At 40.0% G+C, this 24,607-nt stretch overlaps 1 protein-coding gene across 3 annotated transcripts in view; it reads right to left on the bottom strand.

Annotated features, from left to right (window-relative positions):
• The window catches only part of LOC136879153 (calcium-binding and coiled-coil domain-containing protein 1), a 98,135-nt gene that overhangs the window by 17,829 nt on the left and 55,699 nt on the right, over positions 1–24,607 (bottom strand). For 2 of the 3 annotated variants that reach the window (XM_068228955.1, XM_067152910.2), the window contains exon 6: positions 23,022–23,210. The exons of the other annotated variant lie outside the window; for it this stretch is intronic. In XM_068228955.1, the coding sequence (XP_068085056.1) occupies positions 23,022–23,210 (189 nt within the window). The remainder of the gene's footprint in view (positions 1–23,021; positions 23,211–24,607) is intronic. 3 annotated transcript variants of the gene reach the window in all.

Here is a 24,607-nt window from a genome sequence, read left to right as displayed (position 1 = left end):
ACAATTATCAGGAAAATGGTTTGTTTTGGCAGCTATCTGATCCCACAAAGAGTTGTAAACCATGTGTTTAAAAATATCTAGAGGGGAGGTATCTGGAGGAAGGCTCCAGTTCATGATGGGATTTATTTCAGAATTTTCCCTTTAAAACAGTATTTGGATGGTTTATTGACTGTTTTACTCCATTCCCAACATTCTTCCTTTCTCTTCTTTGTCTTTTGGAGTCAGGCTGGGCTTCATCATAGCAGTCGCATTCAAACACACCCTCACTCTCATAAAACTTTCCATCACGCTGCTATTACTTTCACTGCAAGTATAACATTGTATCACTTTCTGAAACTATATCCACAAGCGACCGGTGGCACTTCAAACTCAACCCTCACAAAACCCAATCAGTTCTTTTTCGCCGCAAACGCAGAAAGTTCAGTACCACCAGCAAACCAGACTACCTCAATCTCCAGATCTGAGACACCCCCATCTGCACTCAACCCACCCTGAAATACTTTGGAATCCTTTTCGACCAACACCTAACTTTCCAGCCCCACTTTCTCCATCTCAAAACCAAGACCGCCAATCATACTAGACTAGTGCACCACCTAGCCGGGACCCAGATCTCCTCCAGATCTACAAGTCCTTCATCCGGCCACCTATAACCTATGGCCTTGCCACCTGGGCAGCCATAGCCAACTCCAACTCGAACCGCAACCTATATCGCCCTCTCCTCTCCATAGAATGCCGCACAGTCCGTCACGCAATCCAGCTCCTACATCCTATCCCAATTCCAACATACCTCCCACCGTGCCCTTGACCGAGATCATCCCTCCTTAAACCAACTCTTGTGGAGACCCCCCTTCCCCCTCACCTCACTTTATCCAAACCCTCTTTCACCTCTAACGGTCCCTCCCTTATCCTAAGATGATGCCTCCAAGAGAACTGTGATGATAACTACCAGCCACCCAACTCCCCCACCCCCCTCCCTGAACAATAACTCATTTCATTGCAGAGGTAATTCACAGCAGCTCAGTGAGCCCTCGTTGACGTATTCTCAACTTGAGTTCGGTGTTATACTCTAAACCCTCACTGTATGTTCTCTAACCGACAAAGAGACACCACCTCTTTAGTGTATATTCCATACATATGTAAATATAACTAGCTAGTTTATAACTAGCTAGTTTGTTTCATACTGTAAATAGTTACTTTTCTGCATTTGTTCATTTTAATTGAATGACCCAGAGGAAGACTCTGACAATGTATACTAACAGAAATTTGCAACTACTGTAATCTCATCTCCGCTCTATGATTGTACCAACCAAGAAAAAAGTGTAAACACCAAGTTACCACAACTGCTTGCAATCCAATTACTTTTTATGTTGTAAAATGTGTATAATAAAAGAAGAAAGACACACCAACCGAACTTCTCACCTCAGGCTATATACCATCGCCTGTATATCCAATCTTTAACTGTTTATAGCATGTATATCATAAATGCATATGTCAATAGGAAATTATATAACTGTCAAGAAGGAAGACTAGTCAGTAAACTGTATATACCATTGTAAATAATCACATTGTACACAACCACTGCAGCATAACAATTCAACTGTAATAACATTGTAAAGTTCACAGCATAAATAAATTTACTGTAAATATGTCAATTGTAAAATGTCTAACTAGAAGATGAGCTCATTATCTGTAAATATTAAATGTAACAATACTTCAGTCCTATGTTAACAAATCACAATTAACACCATATAAAAGCTTAATTCAATTGTAAACCAATAGAAAATTGTAAATCACTACGAAAACCATGTAAAAATGAAACTATTGTAAAATCTCAAAACAGCAATAAAGAACGCAGACAGAGCCAAATTACCCCCCCCCCCCCCCCCGTCTCCATCACCATGACAAACCACCCTAACCCATCCCCATACTCCATCAAACCTCCTAACCCGCCGAATCTCCGGACCAGAGAGAAGGTTACCTGCTCAGTGGCCTGCCCCTCTGCTTTCGGGGAGTGGAATGAACGATTTTTGAACAGTGCAAGTCAGGCATATTGAAAAAGTGAACTGAATAGGTGGACAAAAGAAAATCCGGGAGGTTTCACCTCAGAATGAGCCCATCACCAGTGACTACCGCAACACACAGGTTGAATTATCTGCCCTGAACTCTTTACAGTGTACTGAAATAGACACAATTACTGTTTCCATATTCACCTCAATGTCTGACCACCACAATGGCAACAACTAGTACCACCACAACCACCATCACCGAACTCAGCCAATCAGCCGCAGTTGCATATGTCCAGTTTAAAAAAAAAAAGTATTTGTTCAGGGCGGCGACCCATGTGGATCTTTTGCCCCTACTGGTACCATGTTGTATGAACCTGCATGTAATTGGAATAGCGGTAGTGTGGAATATTGTGTGTGAGGAAAGGAAGATTAAGGACGTCACAAACACCCAGTACCCAGGCCAGGGATATTAATCATTACAATTTAAAAAGCCTGACCCGGCTGGGAATCGAACCTGGGGCCACTGGATGACAGGCGGACGCGTTGACCCCTACACCACGGGGCCAGACTGATGTCCAGTTACGCAGTGCCCAATTACCAAGCCAGATTCATCCCAGCGCCACCAACTCCACAATGGGACACCATCAAATTCCAATTTCAATTTACGAGACTGACACCACATTCTACGGCAGCAGAGGGACGAGTTCAACAACACCAATTGGCACCTCCAGCAGTGACGACAATTGACCCACCGCTTCCCATGGACACCTCTGTTCAGAATATTCCTCCTACTACCACCACTACCGCCCCTACCTACACTCCTCCCAAGCTTGCATTTTCTGTTGTATATGGTACTAGACGCCCTATCAATTGCTCCCTTTTTCTCCAATCCGCTCCAGCAGGAACACATTCATTCTTACTTTCCAGTCCCTCCCCTAACTTCCAGTCACCCCAAACAATTTTCTCCACCCTACGCAGATACAACATACGCCGAGAAGACATAGTGGACATCAGAAGAACTACAAATAGAGACATCATACAGGTTAACGGGGACATTGCTGCCAATCTTCTCACCACTGGCATAGGTTCTCAACATCTAGGATCAAGTACCCTCCTTCAACCCCTCCCACCGCCCCCTACAAAAACTCCCCCTCCCCCTCCGTGCTAGACTTCTCAGTTGCGTTATACAAGGCATAGACCCCTCTATTGCTGAAGACACCATACTCTCCGAGCTCAACGCAGAAGACATCCCGGCAAAAAAGGCGTTCCGGATCAAGACTGCAACGGGTCCAACATACATGGTACAGATTCTTCTCCTATCACCAGAAGACATCGACTGGGTAATGATCAGCGGAGTCCTCATTCACAGACATCACCATAAATTTCAACCATCTCGTGCACCACCTTCCCAATCCATCAAGTGTGAGAGGTGCCTCGCCTACAACAATCATCCCACCACTCATTGCACAGCTCAAAGTCCAAAGTGGACACTGCAATCAATAACATGCTACGCCCAGATGTCCCAACACACACCAACCACCCCAGTGTCACACCTGTGGAGGAACTCGCCCAGTATACTCATGCCATTGCAGAAGCCACCCTCCCCTCCCCAAAATCAAACAGAACTTGTTGCTCCTATTAGAACCATCGACCTGCCCACATTGTCCAAACGTTCCCTTTTCTCACTACCCACAGTTGAAGATCTTATCTGTTTCATAACTCTCTCATTGCTCAATATTCACCCCTACAACAGAGCCTTAGTACTCAATCACCTACAAGCCGCAGCAAACCAAACATTAAATCTACATTTCTCAACCACCCATTCTGGCTTAAATTCTCATTTCAACTTTACCCCTCTGGAAACATTTTTTTTTTTTTAACTCCCACAGCTCTCTCGTTTTGTAAATAAGTTCCATCTTCTACGAATTTGTACGACCAATAATGTTGCCACTCATAGTATGTATATAGTAGGTTTGTAAGTGTATCAAAAGAACAATTGCTAATAGTAGCCTACTTACAACTTTCACTGTCTGTTTCCATATCTGGAATTCTCAGATAGGATCCAATGGAAAATAACTCAAGTTTTTGTTAAAGCTATAGACTTATAATATTTCCAAACGAAGATCTATTTTTTAAAAATGTTGTATATATCATGCAAGCAAACAAAAAACCCTTAACTAAGAGGCAATAACCCCCCCCCCCTCTCCCATCACCTTCTTCTTTGCATCCCTTTACCCACTTCCTCCGTCCATTACATCCCCCCAACCCACCCACAACTCTTGGCCAGAGAGAGGACCTAACCCTTTAGGTGGCCTGCCTCACCCCTTCAGGGTGGGGAATGAAAACTTTTGATGTAATGTATGCCTCCACAATACATCCTTTGTCGACTACAGTGACTCTAGTGACAGTTTATACAACTGCGTAAGTCTTTACGTTCGTCGACATCATCATCATCATCATCATCATCTCAGTATCCTTCCAGCAGGCCGAGTGGGATTTTTGGGGACTATATGCCTCCATTGCTTCTTGTCATTATAGAGTTCTTCTCCTTTCACATCCTACAGTGTTGTTTCTTTCTCGATAAGGTCTGCATTTATTTGGTCCAGCCACCTTCTTCAGGGACGTCCAACAGATCTCCTTCCAGGTACTGCCATTTCCAAGTATTGTCTGGGGGATCTAGTCTCTTCCATGCTTTGCACATGCCCAAACCATTTTAACCATGCAATGCGTAGTCTTTCTTCCATGGTACAGGTCACTTGCATGTCATTTCTGATGCACTCATTTTTAATTTTGTCTCTTCTTGTTTTTTGCATAGCAGATTGTAAAAATTTCATTTCACATGCTTGTAGTTTGCTGATGTCTCTTTTCAATAACACACAGGTCTCCAACCCATATGTCATGATTGGCGGGAGGAAAGACTTGAACACTGTTTGTTTGGCTTTTACAGGAACTGCTTTGTCCCACACTAGTTTTCGTACCTGATAGAAGAACGTGGAACCTTTTGTCACTGTTCTGGATTTCCGATTTAGCACTCCCCTGGTTCGATACAATACTTCCAAGATAACTGAAGCTTTCTACACATTCAATTCTCTCTCCATGAAGTTTGAGGTCACATTCGCTGGGTGTTCTACTCAATTTCATTGCTACTGTTTTCTTCTTACTCACAGTTAACTTATATCCTTTAAATTTGTTGACCCAGCAATCTAATTTCCTTTGGACTTCTTGCTCTGTTTCTCCCCAAATGGCAACATCATCTGCAAACACTAATGCATACAAATCTCCAGGTTCTGCAGCTTTAATTACATAATGATTACATCCATGAGTGCAAGGAAAAGTAGTGGGGATAGTGCACTGCTTGTTGTACACCTCTTTTTGTTTGGAACCATTCAGATCTACCATTCCCTATTTGTACACTACTTTCACAGTTTTCATATAGCAACTGAATCTTACAAATTGTGAGGAGGAAAGCGACAAGGGATAATGTCCAATAATGGACCATTTATATTGGTATTAAGGGACCTCTTGTTGAAAATTTTGGATTTTGAGTTATTGATACTTTCATGATCAGCACTGAATCCCAAACATTTCTTTTTAAAGTAGATTTTTATCTCAAAATTTGATTGAGTTTTGGCAGGTTGAATATTTGTGACAGGAAAACTGTGTTTTGCGAAAATGTGTTTTAAAGTTTTACAACATTACCATTGTTAAATTCTACATATTTAACAAATTTTACATAAGTATTACCTCTCAAATGTCCTTTTTCAAATGGTATAGGTTTTTAAAGTTAACATTAATTTACATTAACTGGTTAAAGCTCTTTTAAGTACAGCATTTTTGCCTCCTCTTCTTTGGTTCTGGTGCATTTAGTTCATTAGGTTCTTCCTCAGCATCTCCACTGTAACTAGCTTCAGTATCTGGTCCTGATGTTTTTGAACAGATAATGTTTTTGTTGCTCCATCACCCCTGCTGGAATCAGTGGATTGGGAAAACCCACAGGTCCATTGTTCTCAGGAAAGATGCTATATACAAATTAATTTCCATCCAAGACCAATTTACAGTGTACACTACCTTTGTAGCTAACATTGAACTCAAAGTGTTATGTTTAGTGATGTGAGGTATTTTGTTAGCATTACTATTCTTCAGGAAATTTAGCCAGTCATGCACATTCACAGAAACTTCACCTTTTTCATTTCCAATAGTTACAGCTGAGTTAACATGTGTTGTAGGTGTAGAATTCTCAATGCAATCAACAAATTGTTGTATCAATTTTTTCTTCAGAAGTCCAAATGCCCAGTCAACATGAAAATTTTGTGTGTCCTACTGACATGAACAACCAAAGAATCCTCTTGTATTTGTTATTACAGATTCTCCAAGCAAGATATCCAAGTAAGATATTGTTCTTGTTCTGTCCGACACAATTGTCAGCATGAATGAACATTGTATCTTCTCCATGGCCATAGTTTTCCAAATAATTTTGGAAAAGACTAACAACAACGTTGGAGCCTTTTGTTGTACCTATACTTTCCAGTATCAGATAGTTCACTTGTTTGTTTACAGTTTCACACATAACACCAAATAATCCAATTCTGAATAGATCCAAGAAATAAATAGGCCCAGGCTGTAACGGATTACGGTTATGATGTAGACGTTGATTCCCATAGGGAACCTAAAATATTTGTCCTGAATGAGTAAATTTATAATACCAATATAATGGTCCATTATTGGACATTATAAATTTTCCAGCTAACTCATTCTTGGTTGCCTGCGTTTCGCCCTCGTGTGCTAAGCTAGGCTCGTCAGTTGGGACTTAGCACACCATCCAAGACGCAAGGCTCTCATAGTGCATTGGCACTGCTGGTGGCTTCAAATAGCCTATGCAGTGGCCTCCACAGTATGCACTAGCCTTGCGTCTTGGGTGGTGTGCTAAGTCCCAACTGACGAGCCTAGCTTAGCACACGAGGGCGAAACGCAGGCAACCAAGAATGAGTTAGCTGGAAAATTTATAATGTCCAATAATGGACCATTATATTGGTATTATAAATTTACTCATTCAGGACAAATATTTTAGGTTCCCTATGGGAATCAACGTCTACATCATTTGATGGCCAGGCAGGCATCTATTTTTGGAAATGAGACATAGCTCTCATAGTGCATTGGCACTGCTGGTGGCTTCAAATAGCCTATGCAGTGGCCTCCACAGTATGCACTAGCCTTGCGTCTTGGGTGGTGTGCTAAGTCCCAACTGACGAGCCTAGCTTAGCACACGAGGGCGAAACGCAGGCAACCAAGAATGAGTTAGCTGGAAAATTTATAATGTCCAATAACGGACCATTATATTGGTATTATAAATTTACTCATTCAGGACAAATATTTTAGGTTCCCTATGGGAATCAACGTCTACATCATTTGATGGCCAGGCAGGCATCTATTTTTGGAAATGAGACATAGCTCTCATAGTGCATTGGCACTGCTGGTGGCTTCAAATAGCCTATGCAGTGGCCTCCACAATATGCACTAGCCTTGCGTCTTGGGTGGTGTGCTAAGTCCCAACTGACGAGCCTAGCTTAGCACACGAGGGCGAAACGCAGGCAACCAAGAATGAGTTAGCTGGAAAATTTATAATGTCCAATAACGGACCATTATATTGGTATTATAAATTTACTCATTCAGGACAAATACTTTAGGTTCCCTATGGGAATCAACGTCTACATCATTTGATGGCCAGGCAGGCATCTATTTTTGGAAATGAGACATAGCTCTCATAGTGCATTGGCACTGCTGGTGGCTTCAAATAGCCTATGCAGTGGCCTCCACAGTATGCACTAGCCTTGCGTCTTGGGTGGTGTGCTAAGTCCCAACTGACGAGCCTAGCTTAGCACACGAGGGCGAAACGCAGGCAACCAAGAATGAGTTAGCTGGAAAATTTATAATGTCCAATAACGGACCATTATATTGGTATTATAAATTTACTCATTCAGGACAAATATTTTAGGTTCCCTATGGGAATCAACGTCTACATCATTTGATGGCCAGGCAGGCATCTATTTTTGGAAATGAGACATAGCTCTCATAGTGCATTGGCACTGCTGGTGGCTTCAAATAGCCTATGCAGTGGCCTCCACAGTATGCACTAGCCTTGCGTCTTGGGTGGTGTGCTTAGTCCCAACTGACGAGCCTAGCTTAGCACACGAGGGCGAAACGCAGGCAACCAAGAATGAGTTAGCTGGAAAATTTATAATGTCCAATAACGGACCATTATATTGGTATTATGATTACGGTTATGTCGAAGCTGTAGTATACACAAGTTCTATCACCATCTTCAAAATTTTTCTTAGACTTCTTGAAAGTTCCCTTAAAAAAAACCTTTCTTTTGCAACAAGTTGTAGATGGGATCTCATATTTTCAATAGTTTCTATTTTCATTTCTTCAGATAATAAAGCCATTGCAGTTCCAGATGTGAAATGCCTCTAGCAAAATGCACAAAGATCTGATTTGGGCTTCATAACAACTATTTCTGGGGAGACTTGCTTCCAAATGTTAGAAAACTCCCTACTTGATACAGGTTTTTGGGTCATATCATTTGTAAAAGAAGACTTATAAGTTTCAAAAATTTTGGCTTTAAATTTAAGTTTTAAATTTGCATTATACACAATGTTACTTCTTCCTGGCAAGGTTATAGCATGTTGTTCTGCATAATTGTGCACAAATCTTACAACAAACTCTGTATCAGAAAAGCAAGTCACATTCTTAGGAACTCTTCCTGCATTACCGTGTCTTTTGGCTATCAAGCCTGTTGATTTAACTTAACCATAATAGGTATTATATTTGATCCTGTATTAACTTATCTGAACCTATTAAAGAACTATTTAAAATAGTTCTCTAACAGATTTAAATCAAGCCTGTATCATTACACATTTTTGTTAGGCGTTTCAGTTTCTTAGATTTAATATGACGGGCAAACATGTAAGTGTTTTTACAAACTTTCTGGCCTTTTAGAAAATAACTGGTACATGGCTGTTTCCTCTCAGTTTTGACTTGATGATTACGAGATGTCAAAGTAGAATCTAAAGTTAAACACTGAAATTGGGCTAAAATTACTTGATCTAATGTGTTAACATTGCTTTCATAATGATCAATCTCAGCACATTCACGGCGCATTTGTACATATTCACCAATAGAAAAGTTATTATCACATTTTTCCTTACATCCACAACCTGTTTTTAAAAACTTCAAAACCAAAGCATGATCTTCTCCAGGATCAAAAGTGTCGACTAAATTTATGCAGTCATCAGTTATGACTAGGTCTTCCCCGCCATCATTCTCATCTATAACTTTCTCATTATTATCACATTGTTCTATTTGTATTTCAACAATAACATTTTCATTAATATTCTGGTAGCTACCTGCGGCATCATCAAACTTTGGAAGATCTCACAATAAAGAATTATTGGAGAGGTTACCTGACTCTTCTCTATGAGGTTCCAGTTCATCACCACTTAAATCATCACCACTACTTAGTCTTCTTTCAGTAAAATAATCTTTAAACACTTGATAGTCCTCATCACTGATATTGCCACCAATGCCAATATTATTTAATAGTTTCACAGCTTCATATTCACTCATTTTAAACTTCAAACTGTGCAAGAAGTAAACACGTTTTTGTTGTTGATCAACATTCAATGAGAGTAACGTCACATCAGCTGTCAACTGTTTTAGAGCTCTGTAGACACTAGAAACATTTTCTGTCATTCTTCATCATGTACAATATTATTAATGATAATTTAATAATTAATCATTAGATTTAAAGGAAAATGCTGAATGGGAGAAAGAGAACTGCAATTTGGTAACGCCCATCGGCATTTATGCCTCTCAAATGACTTGTCGTGGCAGGCATTATTTTAATCAGAAAATCTTCCTCTTTCATACAACGCTATTCCAAGTTCCCTAATATGCCACTAGAATTCAGGAGAAGCTATTTTGTGAAGCAATACATGCGCATCAGCGAGATTTAGAAAAGGGCTTGTCGGGCCAGTGTTATTTCTCTATAACAAGAGGTCGCTTTTCAGAAGGCTGACATCGATTATTAAATTCATTTTGGTTCCAATCACTTTTAAAACCATTATCAGCTGGTAGAGAAAGAAACAAACTATTATAATCCACAAAAATCAAATTATTTATACACTGACTGACAGAGCAAATGCAACACCAAGAAGGAGTGGTCAGAACTTTATGCCAATTGCAGGGTAGACTGACGTCACTGAGGTATGCTCATGATATGAAATGCGCTGCTGTGCTGCGCACGTAGCGAACGATAAATGGGACACGGCGTTGACGAATGGCCCACTTCGTACCGTGATTTCTCAGACGACAGTCATTGTAGAACGTGTTGTCGTGTGCCACAGGACACGTGTATAGCTAAGAATGCCAGGCCGCCATCAACGGAGGCATTTCCAGCAGACAGACGACTTTACGAGGGGTATGGTGATCGGGCTGAGAAGGGCAGGTTGGTCGCTTCGTCAAATCGCAGCCGATACCCATAGAGATGTGTCCACGGTGCAGCGCCTGTGGCGAAGATGGTTGGCGCAGGGACATGTGGCACATGCGAGGGGTCCAGGCGCAGCCCGAGTGACGTCAGCACGCGAGGATCGGCGCATCCGCCGCCAAGCGGTGGCAGCCCCACACGCCACATCAACCGCCATTCTTCAGCATGTGCAAGGCACCCTGGCTGTTCCAATATCGACCAGAACAATTTCCCGTCGATTGGTTGAAGGAGGCCTGCACTCCCGGCGTCCGCTCAGAAGACTACCATTGACTCCACAGCATAGACGTGCACGCCTGGCATGGTGCCGGGCTAGAGCGACTTGGATGAGGGAATGGCGGAACGTCGTGTTCTCCGATGAGTCACGCTTCTGTTCTGTCAGTGATAGTCACCGCAGACGAGTGTGGCGTCGGCGTGGAGAAAGGTCAAATCCGGCAGTAACTGTGGAGCGCCCTACCGCTAGACAACGCGGCATCATGGTTTGGGGCGCTATTGCGTATGATTCCACGTCACCTCTAGTGCGTATTCAAGGCACGTTAAATGCCCACCGCTATGTGCAGCATGTGCTGCGGCCGGTGGCACTCCTGTACCTTCAGGGGCTGCCCAATGCTGTTTCAGCAGGATAATGCCCGCCCACACACTGCTCGCAGTCTCCCAACAGGCTCTACGAGGTGTACAGATGCTTCCGTGGCCAGCGTACTCTCCGGATCTCTCACCAATCGAACACGTGTGGGATCTCATTGGACGCCGTTTGCAAACTCTGCCCCAGCCTCGTACGGACGACCAACTGTGGCAAATGGTTGACAGAGAATGGAGAACCATCCCTCAGGACACCATCCGCACTCTTATTGACTCTGTATCTCGACGTGTTTCTGCGTGCATTCGCTCGCGGTGGTCCTACATTCTACTGAGTCGATGCCGTGCGCATTGTGTAACCTGCATATCGGTTTGAAATAAACATCAATTATTCGTCCGTGCCGTCTCTGTTTTTTCCCCAATTTTCATCCCTTTCACAACACTCCTTCTTGGTGTTGCATTTGCTCTGTCAGTCAGTGTATTTTCGACCTCAACCACTTAATTTGCTTGTACTGAAAATGTTACTTCTCCAACAAGAGGTCCCTTTTCACTTTCTGCCTCACAATTAGAGAACTTGCAGCCCCTAGTTTATGCAGACATTCCCGTATTTTGCTCCTTGGAACACTGTCATAGGCTCTTTCTATATCTAGGAACACTACTATCAGATCTTTCCCTTTTTCTCAGTACTTTTTTATTAGTTGTCTAACGGCAAAATTTAGGTCTATTGTTCCTTGGTTGCCTCTGAAGCCATGTTGTTCTTCTTCAAACTGATGTTCTATCCTTGTTCTTAATCCCTTTGCTATGATCTTTTCTACAGTAATATACAGTATCATGTCTATAAGTGTGGGCCGTGAAAGCATCAATGGAAAGCTAAAGTGGTTTGGACATATGATAAGAATGGGAGAAGAGAGAGTGTCAAAAAAAGCTTTTTCAGAGAAGTTAACAGGAAAGAGACCACGAGGAAGACCCCGAAAGAGGTGGATAGATTCAGTGTGGGAGTGCATAGAGAAGAAGGGAGGAAAACCAGAAGATGTACTTAAAAAAGAAGAAGAGTGGTGGAGAGACAGGAAGCAATGAAGGTCCTTGATTCACGAGCCGACCCGGGAAGTTGGAAACGGGAAATGAAGATGATGATGGTTTCCTCTCGTCAATTCTATACAAATTTTAACAGACCTTTGGAATAACACTGGCCAACAAAAAGATATTAAATTCAAGGTGTCAGGGGAATTGCAACAAATATGGGGTATTTTGGTGTTGCTGAATATGAATCTGTCAATGATTTTTACAGATTGGCTCTACTTTATAAGATACAGGGTGTTCATTAAATTAACCTTGTATTCTGACATTACCTATATCCACTGAATTATGGAGGCAAATCTTTTTTTTCAACAATTATGTTTGATTGTTTATTGTCATGTAACATTATATTACGTCAACTTAAACATCAACTTTACATTTTATTTGTTTGCTGCAGTGAAATATGAGTTCTTCATGATGAGGTTGTGTGAACTGTCCTGATGAGTTCTGTAATGTGTGTGGTGAATACGCTTGGTTGAAAAATAGAAAAAACATCACAGACTTTGTGGAGAAGACCTATTTTGGATATTTTGGTATTCATCTTGGAGACCAAAATAAGTCCTGGGCTCCCTATAACATTTGTAAAAGGTATCTGAAAGGTCTAAGAAAGTGGACAAATGGAACAAAGAAAATTTTAAAATTTGGAGTGTCAATGGTTTGGAGAGAACAACAAAACCACCACAATGACTGTTATTTTTGTGTTGTGAGTGTAAAAGGTTTCAAAAAATACAAAAAAACCAGTAGGGGAATTATCCAAGTTTGGATTCAGCAAGGAGACCTATACCACATAACAAAGATGTTCCAGTGCCAGTATTTACCACACTTTCTGAACTTCCATTGTCGGCTGTTGAAGAATTGCAGGACGTGGAAAGTAATACAGATGACAATGAATATGAAGCCAATATTTCTACACCTTGGCAGTTCTCTCAGGAACAACTCAGTGACTTGATAAGAGACCTCAGTCTATCTAAGAAAGATTCAGAACTCTTGGCATCCAGGCTCAAAGAAATGAACTGCCTGAAGCCACAAACTAATATTACGGCTTACCGAACTAGAGAAAAGGGGCTTCTTTCGTACTTCAATGAAGATGATGAAATTGTGTACTGCAATGATATTCCGGGACTACTACTTGAAAAGGGTTTGCCGGAATATCGACCAGAAGACTGGCAAATTTTTATCGATAAATCTGTGAAAAGCTTGAAATGTGTGCTGTTACACAGTGGGAATCGCTATGCATCCATTCCACTTGCCCACTCCACAAAACTTCATGAAGAATATAACAACATGAATATGATTATGCAGAAAATTCGTTATCATCAGCACGGGTACTTTATTTGTGTTGATTTGAAGATGGTCAGCACCTTCCTTAGGCAGCAAAGTGGTTACACAAAGCACCCATGTTTCATCTGCATGTGGAATAGTAGGGCTAAGCAACATCATTGGGTAAAGGTGACATGGCCTTCAAGAGAATATATGACAGTTGGATCAGTGAACATCATACATGAGCCATGGTTGATACGGGCGAAAGCATTCTTCCCCCCACTTCACATAACGCTAGGCCTCATGAAGCAATTTGTTAAGGCCATGGACAGAAATTTAAATTGCTTCAAGTACATTTGCAGATCTTTTTCTGGACTCAGTTGTGAAAAACTTAAATCAGGAATCTTTGATGGTCCTCAAATTTGCCAGTTCATCAGTGATTCAGATTTTAGTAAAGTCATGACTGACATTGAAGAATCTGCCTGGTGTAGTTTTCTCCGTGTTGTGCAACCGTAAAGCAGATAACTACAAACAACTGATCCACAACATGCTTACAAACTTTCATAATTTGGGGGCTGATATGAACATAAAGGTACACTTCCTTCATAGTCACCTAGACAGATTTCCTGACAATCTTGGTGATTTTAGTGATGAACAAAGGGAGAGGTTTTATCAAAACATCCAAGTCATGGAGGAAAGGTATCAAGGAAGATAGGACAGGCACATGATGGCAGACTACCGCTAGAATCTCCAACGCGACTGTCCTGATTACTCACACAGGAGACAATGGTACAGACTGATTTTTCAAGCAATAATTGTGAAGACTATTATGCGTTCTGTCATGAACTGAATCTAGTGTCGCTGTATAGTTCATATGTTCACTTTATAATGATTTGATTTTGTTTTCAGACTGTTTGTGAGTAGATTACACTTTTCATAATTATTTTCCTATTTTAAAAATATTTTCTGGTAAGACTTTCAATATCTCAAAAACTAAAGCCAACTGAGCAAAATCTTTATCATATTCGAAATCAGCATCCAAAACACAACTTAAAATCACTCAAATCTGACTGGCACCAAAATGGTTGTTGACCAGTGTAATATTTCTCTTCCACAACTCACATACCTGTCTTGCCTCGTACCTTCCCTTGACAAATTCACAGCGCTGAACACATGACGGTGTGTCTTCCGCAACAACTGACATTCCATCATTATCGCACATGCGCTCTTAATGGTAAACCACGGATTACACTTGCATGAATTTCATCTTTACACTGAACAGAATTTTGTGATAAATTAATGTCTTAACTTTGGCAAACAACAAATATAGGAAACAGACATATGGAAATGATACTCTGGTTGAGACATTATATTCATTTTACAGTCATCAAATCTACTACTGTACAACATTTCACGGGCTAGTTTCGTGACTTTCCCGATTATCCAAGAAACATAAAAATATGACATTTGTCGTATTCTTCTGACATTTTCACTAAATAAAAGGGTGACCAAATTGCGTCACATGTACACAAATAAATGGTGATGACATGAAATAAATAAAATGCACTCTATAAACAAGGTAGTCTACATACCTGGATGTCGCATGTGGCCTTAACAGGCCCACCAGCCTCTCTCATTCTTTATCTAGCTATCTTGGCAGATAGTGGCTTTACAAAACATATTCTTCCTTTCATTTATATTTGGTATCATTCACCTGAAAATAATGACATAAAAGATGTCCTTCACACGTTCGCTTCCTCCCAAACCAAACACATTTATCAAATCACTGATCCGCACACGCAATGAAGTAAAACAATTATATTTTCTAATTCAACTGCAGGACTTCGGCATTAAAATGACCGTCTGTTGCTGGATGTGAATATATGTAACGGTTCCACTTTTTGGAATACCATTAATTTGACTGCTAATCTACCTCCACTTGGAGATGACATTAGATAGCCACCTTTAGCCAAAACTGCCTTCCCTTCTGGGGACTTAGTCTCCATAATAAGTTTATAATGTTAGTCTGAATGATGTGTGGTCGCTTCAAATTCACTGGAAACAATGCGAGATTTGCAAATGACGCAGCGTCCTTTTATAAAATTTTCTCCCACTCTCATGCCATTTGCATTTACCGCTAAAAGAAAATGTAATTATGGCTGATTATGACATAACACATAGTTGTTTAGTTTAGTAGCCGTTTTGATGATAAGCATTAAAGGTTTCTCTTAACCAATAGAGTCGTTAAATTAACTTATAAGCTAGGCACTATATTTTGGTCGATGTAACAGAGTTTAAACAAACAGGCACGTCTTTTGACAATTTTCCTTTGGGAGCTATTTAGCAGTCTAAAGACTTTACCACTAACAACCGAATTGTTTCACTTATGATTTTCTGACATTTACAACGGCAGTTTCATCACCAATTCTTCTTAAAATGTACTTTTAACAAAAAATTTTAAAAAGTTTCACCAAATTACTTCATATCCCAGCACCTTCTACACATGTGGGTGACATAATTTCTGTTGAACGAGAATGAGAATCACCAAGCTGTCCCCCACGTGCCGTCTATGGTCAGAGATAAAAATTGCAGCTAGGGCTCCTCATAACTTGTAATTTATATGGGGGCCTCATGCAATGAATTTAGGACTCTGGCTCCTTATTTTTCAAAGGTCATGGGTTCAATATATATAGATGTGGGAATATACAACCTCATTCAATTTTTATCTCGAACGATAATGGAAATATGGGCCTTAAAATTCACAGAGAGTATATTGTACATTAAATTTAATGAGTTCTTCTGAGAGAGCTATTACAGTTAGAAAAATATTATTTACATAATCTTGATTTTGAAGCTTTTTTTAACATGCGTTGTAAAATGTTCATCATTTACTAAACCAACTTCATTTTTTGCAGTTTTTTTGTCTGAATGATATGGAATGTCCCCTACTAGAGTTGGTTTCTCCTTAACGATTTGAATTTGAGGTCGATCGACTGGCGTAACAAATTCAAAAGCATTAATGAAAATACAGTTTGTGGATTGAAGTCTGTACTGTAGCAGTAAAAGATAGCCTGTCCTAACTGATTAGTCCTTTCATCACCATGGAATTGGACTCGTACTCCGAAATCCGCTCAGCAGCATGGAATCAAACCCATACCGCATTCCTGGATCTCGAATTTCTCAGAGGTCTGCGGCAATCTTGATGCAGGGTAATCACTCGTGACTTAACTTTATATGAGTGTCCACAGTCACGCAGTCCCCCAACATGTTCGGAAGCACTTGACACCAAAAACTTATTTTAATTGATGTAGGTGCACGACACGTAGTTTGAAGTATGCGAAAACTTCACTTGACACTTGCAGATAGAAATTATTGAATGTTACTTCAAAAGTTGAAAATGCAGATAGCATTCATTTAAGAAACTAAATGACAGAAACACGTTCATGGTTATTTACCACTTAAAATTATGAAAATAAATACCGTTCACTTGTAGTGTACTGTCTGTGGTTACTTGCCACAACGAATAATACTACTGCCATTAATGCTTTTACGGCCCGTACTTATATACACGATGCTGTATAGACTTTTGGGCTTATGCCGTGTCAAGAAAATAAGAAATTCTTAACGTTTTGCAGAAAAACTGTGCTGTGCGTCCTCAGAAGAAATCTCGACTGACCACGAGAAAGGCTTCTTAAACAATGACCCCATGAAATTTTGAACATTAGACTAGAAGTGGAAATAGTACGTTAATTCGCCACCAGATGGCCCCCAGGAAGTGGCACAACGCTAGCGTTTGAAGCGGAAGCTGACCGAACCCTCACAATCAGACTAAGCGGTTCGCATAACGTGTTTTGTGTAACATATGACATAGACAGGTGTAAGATATAGACACAAGCATGGAATGAAACATCTGGTGACGAGGAACGCACGAATTTAGAAAAACACCAAGACAAAATAACAATAGTGAAGGGAGCAGGGGCACAATAATAATACTGTCACATTTGACACAAAAATGGCTATTTAAGAGTTTATTTGTAATACACTGGTAATAGTGATGAAATAAATAATAACTTGTCAGTCACTCTTAGCACAGTGAGTCTCGTAAAATAACAAAGTCACTGAGGAATAGTTAGAGGTAATTATGTACAAGAAAGAGCAGAAATCAGTTCGAATCCAGTTAAGACTAACACTAGAATGGATTATCAGATTACATCGCTAACTTATAACAGTGCGGTTGGCACAGTTTATCGTACTCAAAATTTATCATCAGTTAAAGGGCACTTAAGTGTTGAATTGCAAGAAACAGGAAAACACTTGTGTTATCATGATGAAATACAGTTACTGAAATAATGTTTTAACACTTGCATAGCAATGGATTAAGTTAAACACTTCACTTGGGTTTTAACCACAGAAATACTAAGTTATTGAAATAACTAGCTGATGTACCCGTGCTTCGCTACGGGATTCTCAGAAAGACTGTCTTTGTGGTTTTCCTACCTGAAGTCGTCAGTAGAAAAGTAGCGATAAAAGCAATGTTATCATAAAAAATACTCGATCAAATGAAAAACCGCACATTTTCTCACCTTTAGTGAACAGTATTATGGTGCCGATCTAACAGTCCTAAGTTCCAGTGCTGGAATGACCAGATCGCACACAGCCGTGAACACTCCTCTGCTATTATTCCGTTAAATATGCACACTGCTCATTGCAGTCAGTACCTCAGATTAGGGATCGAATAGCTCGAATGCTATGATGAACCAGTTTGTAACGTATCAGAAGTATCGGAAAATTTATGAACCAGAGGAACGGCATGCTAAAGAAGAAAGTTATCTAACTCCCCAGCCATTTCCCGCCAATATTCAGGCAGGCTATTATTTCCAGTACGACCAGGCGAGTTGGCCGTGCGGTTAGGGGCGCGCAGCTGTTAGCTTATATCCGGGAGGTAGTGGGTTCGAACCCCACTGTCGACAGCCCTAAAGATGGTTTTCCATGGTCTCCCATTTTCACACCAGGCAAATGCTGGGGCTCCAACGTAATTAATGCCAGGGCCGCTTCCTTCTCACTCCTAGCCCTTTCCTATCCCATCGTCTCGCCATGTGTACTATTGTGTCGGCGCGACGTACAGCAAATTCAAAACAAAACAAAAATCGGTATACACCAGTAATCCCATCTATTGGAGATGAGCGGCAACAGAGACACAAAGCACATCACAACAAACAATAGTCAATGTAATGTTATTGTTGATCAATGTTATGAGCTTCCTGTAATGTAGCCCTTCACAGTCAGTTTTCTTTTGACTCTGTAATATTAGGGCGTCTTATAAAATGAATTATAGCGTAGACTGTAGTTCCTTATTCCTCAACTTCACATACCGATTTTCATTAAATTATGTTTACCCAGTTTTTCGTGTTGTCACTGAAATGGACTTGTATGTTCAGTCTGTCAGCGATTCCGCTGGTGGGATCCTCAACAGCTCTACCATCAGCTGTCATAGATGGCCTCGGCATCACTGAAGAGGCGTACTAGGGAAATGAGGAGTGAGGTAGTTTCCTGTTGCTTTCCTCACCGAGCCAGAGTTGCTATTACATATCAGTCTGCCAAGCCCACTGAAATGCATGCATCAACCGACCGTATGAGAAACATTTTCACACCATTCATAGCAGGGACTGGCTGCATAAGGAATGGCAGTACTAGCATCGTTCATACCTCAGCCACTTTCATATTGTCAAAGCCAAGGATAAGACAGAGGCAGATCTATGAAAGTAACAAAATTGCTCTATCCTATACCAGAAGACATAATGCACTGTAAACACTAGGTCCTGCCAGCAAAGGCTTAGCAACAAAAATCCAAATTCGTGAATATCTCCGTTATCATAGCCGGTACAGTAAAAATGTATAAGACATTAATGATGGAAAATTTAATAACATATAATTTAGTTACATACTATTTGTCAATAGGGCCACTAATAATGCAAATATTTGATTATTCAATTTTAGGCCTTTCCCTAAACTACCATTTCACCCAGCGTGAATAAAATTATTATGGCCTAGATTGTAGTGAATTATTCCCCGACTTTCCATACCAATTTTCATTAATATAGGACAAATAATAACATAAATATTTGAGAATTAAATTTTTTTTTTTTTTTTGCTAGGGGCTTTACGTCGCACCGACACAGATAGGTCTTATGGCGGCGATGGGATGGGAAAGGCCTAGGAATTGGAAGGAAGCGGCCGTGGCCTTAATTAAGGTACAGCCCCAGCATTTGCCTGGTGTGAAAATGGGAAACCACGGAAAACCATTTTCAGGGCTGCCGATAGTGGGATTCGAACCTACTATCTCCCGGATGCGAGCTCACAGCCGCGCGCCTCTACGCGCACGGCCAACTCGCCCGGTGAATTAAATTTTAGACCTTCCCCTAAACTACAATTTCTCTCAGCATGAAAAAATATTATTTATGGCCTAAATTGTAGTGACTTATTCCCGGACTTTACATACCGATTTTCATTAAATTCTCTTCAGCCGTTTTCTCGTGATGCGTTTACATACATACATACATACATACATACATACATACATACATACATACATACATACATACATACATACAGACAGACAGACAGACAGACAGACAGACAGACAGACAGACAGACAGACAGACAGACAGACAGACAGACAGACAGAAGTTACGGAAAAGTAAAAAGTGCATTTCCTTGTTACTATGGACATGACCGATACAGAAATACCATTCTTTTCAAATTCTGAGCAATGTACAGACAAAACTCTTATTTTATATACCGTATGTAGATGTTCTAACACTTGCATAGCAATGGAATAAATTAAATACTTCACTTGGTTTCTGACCAAAGAAAAATTAAGCTGCGTAGTTTGAAAATTACACTGAATTCGGTTCTTGGTGTGAGATCTTACACGTCGCGCTTAATAACCACTACGTTGTAACTTGACTCCGCTGTTGACGAAGAGAATAACAGACAGTCTGGCCAAGCAGAGCCCTTGTCAAAGAATGCTTGTCTATTGCTGGGTAGCCTCGCCTTTTATATGTTCAAGGCCTACACGTCATCAGATAACATGATTATTTAAAAGTGGATTTACTTGAAAATCCCTTGGTGGATTTTATTGAGATTTGATAATGGAGACGTTTTTGTAATTGGCTACAGAATGGCATAACTCCCAAGATGACATGACCATTATTAAAGAAGTTTTCTCAATCTTTAAATTGAAAGTTCTCGAATGTGTGACTCATTGTTCCAGGTGTATCCATGTCATGAGGCAAGTTGATGAGTTGGGCGGGTTAGTTTACATTGCTCCTACATCTACGACACTCACAGCCATTTGTACACATGCTCGCTTGTCCTGGTAGATGTAAACATATCGAGCTTGGAGTTCTCGGCACGTGTGATGATTACACGACATCGCTCTTAATAAATACATGTACCGTGCGGTGCATTCCTGGTACAGTACACATGGCTAATATTTTATTAAATTTATTAACATGATTGCTGAATAAATAATCCAATTTCTTCATTTCCTCAAACAAATGGGTAATGTGTAAATTAGTGAACCCTGACATTTTGAAAGCCCGTCCTTTTGACTTTATAGCAGTGATATTAATTAGTAACAAAATAACTCCAATAAGAACTATAAAAGATAAGAATTACAGCTATGAACTAAATTTAAGAGGCAATGTCCTCTTTATGAGAATACAGCTTAGAGAATAAAAACCATAAATCACCAACCTTCAATGTTTTGCTATTAAGTATACAACCTGTGACAAAGTTTGGTGAATAGTCCTGCACTATCAACATAGACGAACAATGCATGACAGTGACCTTACTGTCCTTCAAAATAGTCCCCTCCCATAACTATGCACTGCTGAGATCAGTGATAGATGTCCTGGAAACTTTGCAAGAAGGCTTCCTTTGGGATGGTGTTCAAAAGCCTCGTCACGTTTCGTTGGATGTCAGGATTATCATCAAATCTCTTTCCTTTCAAAGCGAGTTTGATGCGTGACTTTTTTGGCTCTGACCTTTTTCCGACGAGGGGATTCCGGAGAACACCATTCCATGCTTTGCCGTATCATTTCAGGGTCGTTCCTGAGACAACAGGTTTCATCCTCAGTGACAATACAGTTCAAGAAATTTAGTGTCGCATCCACCCTTTCAACAAAATCCTGTGAAACCTCTAAATGTGCCTGCTTCTGATCATCAGACAAGTGATGTGGCACAAGACGAGAACACGTTTTCCTTTTCCCTAACTTCTGGATAACAATTTGTTGCACGGATTCACGGTTAATCTGCAGTTCATCTGCTATCATGCGCACAGTTAATCGCCTATCGTTCGTGATTAATGTCCTCACCTTCTCAATGTTTTTGTCACTGATGGCGGTCACCAGTCTTCCGCTATGGGGTTTGTCAGAAACACTTTCCAAGCCTCCTTGAAAACGGGTGAACCACTCATACACACAATTCAAGGACAGTGCTTGATCTTTATAAACACGTACCAGCATCGCATGCATTTCTTTCGGTGTCTTGCCAAGCTTAAAACAAACTGTACATTGATCTTTTGGTCGGTCCTGTTCACAGTTCAGAACCAATGCACTAAACACGCATTGTGTCAAACAGGTCTTACACAGCACACGCGAGATGCTCAACTGAACAACGTTGGGAGCAGGTAGTCAAAACCTGCTGCTACGCAGGTGCAGCGTTGTGTGTCACCAGTGTTGCCGGATCGACCGTTCTGACTTCATTCACCAAACTTTACTGTCACAGGTTGTATAATCAGAGTACAGGGTAAGAATTACAGCTAAGAACTCCATTTACGTGTCAATATCCTCCTCAGGATAGTATAAGAGAATAAATCACAAAGCGCAGCCTTCAATTCTTCAAGTATTAAGAATGCAGAGCTGCAAAGAGTAAGTAAGATTTACAGCCATGAATTTAATCAACATCAATAAGGCAAGGAGAATGAATTCTACAAAAATAAATTTCTGCCCTCATCCTAAGGTGAGTTGCATGTATCTTTTCAACTATTTATCAGCCCTCCTATCAATTTCAAATTTCTGGTACTACTGTGAATTGAACCGAGGTCCTACTCGGACAGCAACCAGTAGCACTAACTGTTACTCTACGGAGGTGGACAGAATGAATATTGCAACCACCTGATAAGGAAGAGCACTCAAATTAGCTGCAGAGAAAGACTGTGGAATGAGGCAGCGATATACTTGGACATTCTTATTATTTACAGAATGTTTGCCACACTTCCATAAGTTTTAATATTCTTTAGCCAAACTACAATGTAGAGGGAATGAGTATGCAAATTTTGAACTTCCTAGCACATTGGAAAGTCAATAAAAATCCTTGGGGACCCCCCCGCGTGATGGATTTTGTATACATTGATATTCCATTGAACAATATTGGTAAAGGGGAGTAGTACTCTTGCAGGGCTTAAGGAACAACAAATTTTAATCCACTATTTTCTTTGTTTTCATTGATTTTTAGCTTGTCTTGTGTTTTTTTATGACTTTACAAATATGTAGCTATACCTCAATATTAGTCATAATCGGTTGGGCCGTTGGACATCCAGTAGTAAGGTTAGTGCATTCCAATTGTGCCTGCAGATCTCGTATGGTCTGTTCTTGAGAACCTATTATGGCCTTAAGAAATGATTCCTGAGGGCATGTCTTCTTAGGGGTTGCCTCCTGAGCTTCATCAGTTACTCTCTTCAACAGCATCTACAAAGGATAATGGAAATAAAACAATGTTAATTATTAAAAAAGGAAGCTACATCAATTTCTAAGAAAGCAAACATCAGAATTAGGAGAAAATTAAGTATTAAAAACCAAGCTGTTCATAATAATGGCGTGCGACCTCTGAAGAAGCCCAATGAAGATCTTTCGAGTTGATGCCATATACATGACCTGCACATCTGCCTGAGCTGTTGATTTGGGGAGATGAAATGGGTGTATAAAAGGTTGAGGGGATGCAGGTGAGTGATGCTTCAAGTCATGAGCTAGTGTTGATTCCACCTTTCAATACTATAATATGTAATATTCTAAATTACATTAATTAATTAGGGACTAGTTTTGGCCGGGTCGGCCATCTTCAGCCTTAATGTAAAACATCTAATAACTAAACAAATGTACATGCACACAATTGACATGAAACAAATGAAACAATATATACAAATTGACATTAAAAAACTGGGATGAAATTATGATTAAATTTGAAAATAAACTAGGTTCTAACTTCTTGAGTATGCTCATCATTGAGAATATTTCAAGTATTAATTTATATACACAGAACATCTAATCATTAATAATTCAATAGTAAATGGGACTGGTAAAAGTTGACCTTGTAGTTCATCACCAAATCTATTTGAGTGGTGCACCATTGTAGATTTGGTGATGAACTACAGGGTCAACTTTTACCAGTCCCATTTACTATTGAATTATTAATGATTAGATGTTCTGTGTGTATAAATTAATACTTGAAATATTCTCAATGATGAGCATACTCAAGAAGTTAGAACCTAGTTTATTTTCAAATTTAATCATAATTTCATCCCAGTTTCTTAATGTCAATTTGTATATATTGTTTCATTTGTTTCATGTCAATTGTGTGCATGTACATTTGTTTAGTTATTAGATGTTTTACATTAAGGCTGAAGATGGCCAGACATGGCCAAACCTAATCCCTAATTAATTAATGTAATTTAGAAATATTACATATTATAGTATTGAAAGGTGGACCATTACTACATTAATTTAATAATTATATTGTACTTACAATTCGATACGGATCAGAACCATGAAGTTTATAACCTACTGTATGTACTGTACTGTAGTATATTGCAGGCATGCTGGCACTTGAAAAGTTACATACTATACATTGTTGAGTCAGTAAGATGGTGATACTCAACCAACCCATGCATTCTGATGCTTTGCTTAGGAAGTGTTTATCGTAAAAGCAGTGTTTTGACAACTTGAATAGTTTTTGTGTTTTACAGTAAATATTTGCTTTCGGTTTGCATACTCATCACATTATGGCAAAAAAAAGTGTGAGCACATTACACTGATTTTAGAAGAAAAGTTAAAAGTACTTGAAAGATTAGACAAAAGAGAGTTCCTAC

The sequence above is a fragment of the Anabrus simplex genome, chromosome 8 (assembly GCF_040414725.1).
Source record: "Anabrus simplex isolate iqAnaSimp1 chromosome 8, ASM4041472v1, whole genome shotgun sequence".
In the NCBI taxonomy this organism is placed as follows: Eukaryota; Metazoa; Arthropoda; class Insecta; order Orthoptera; family Tettigoniidae; genus Anabrus; species Anabrus simplex.
The sequence above is the reverse complement of the archived record's forward strand: the minus strand, read 5'-3'. Positions and strand labels throughout refer to the sequence as shown.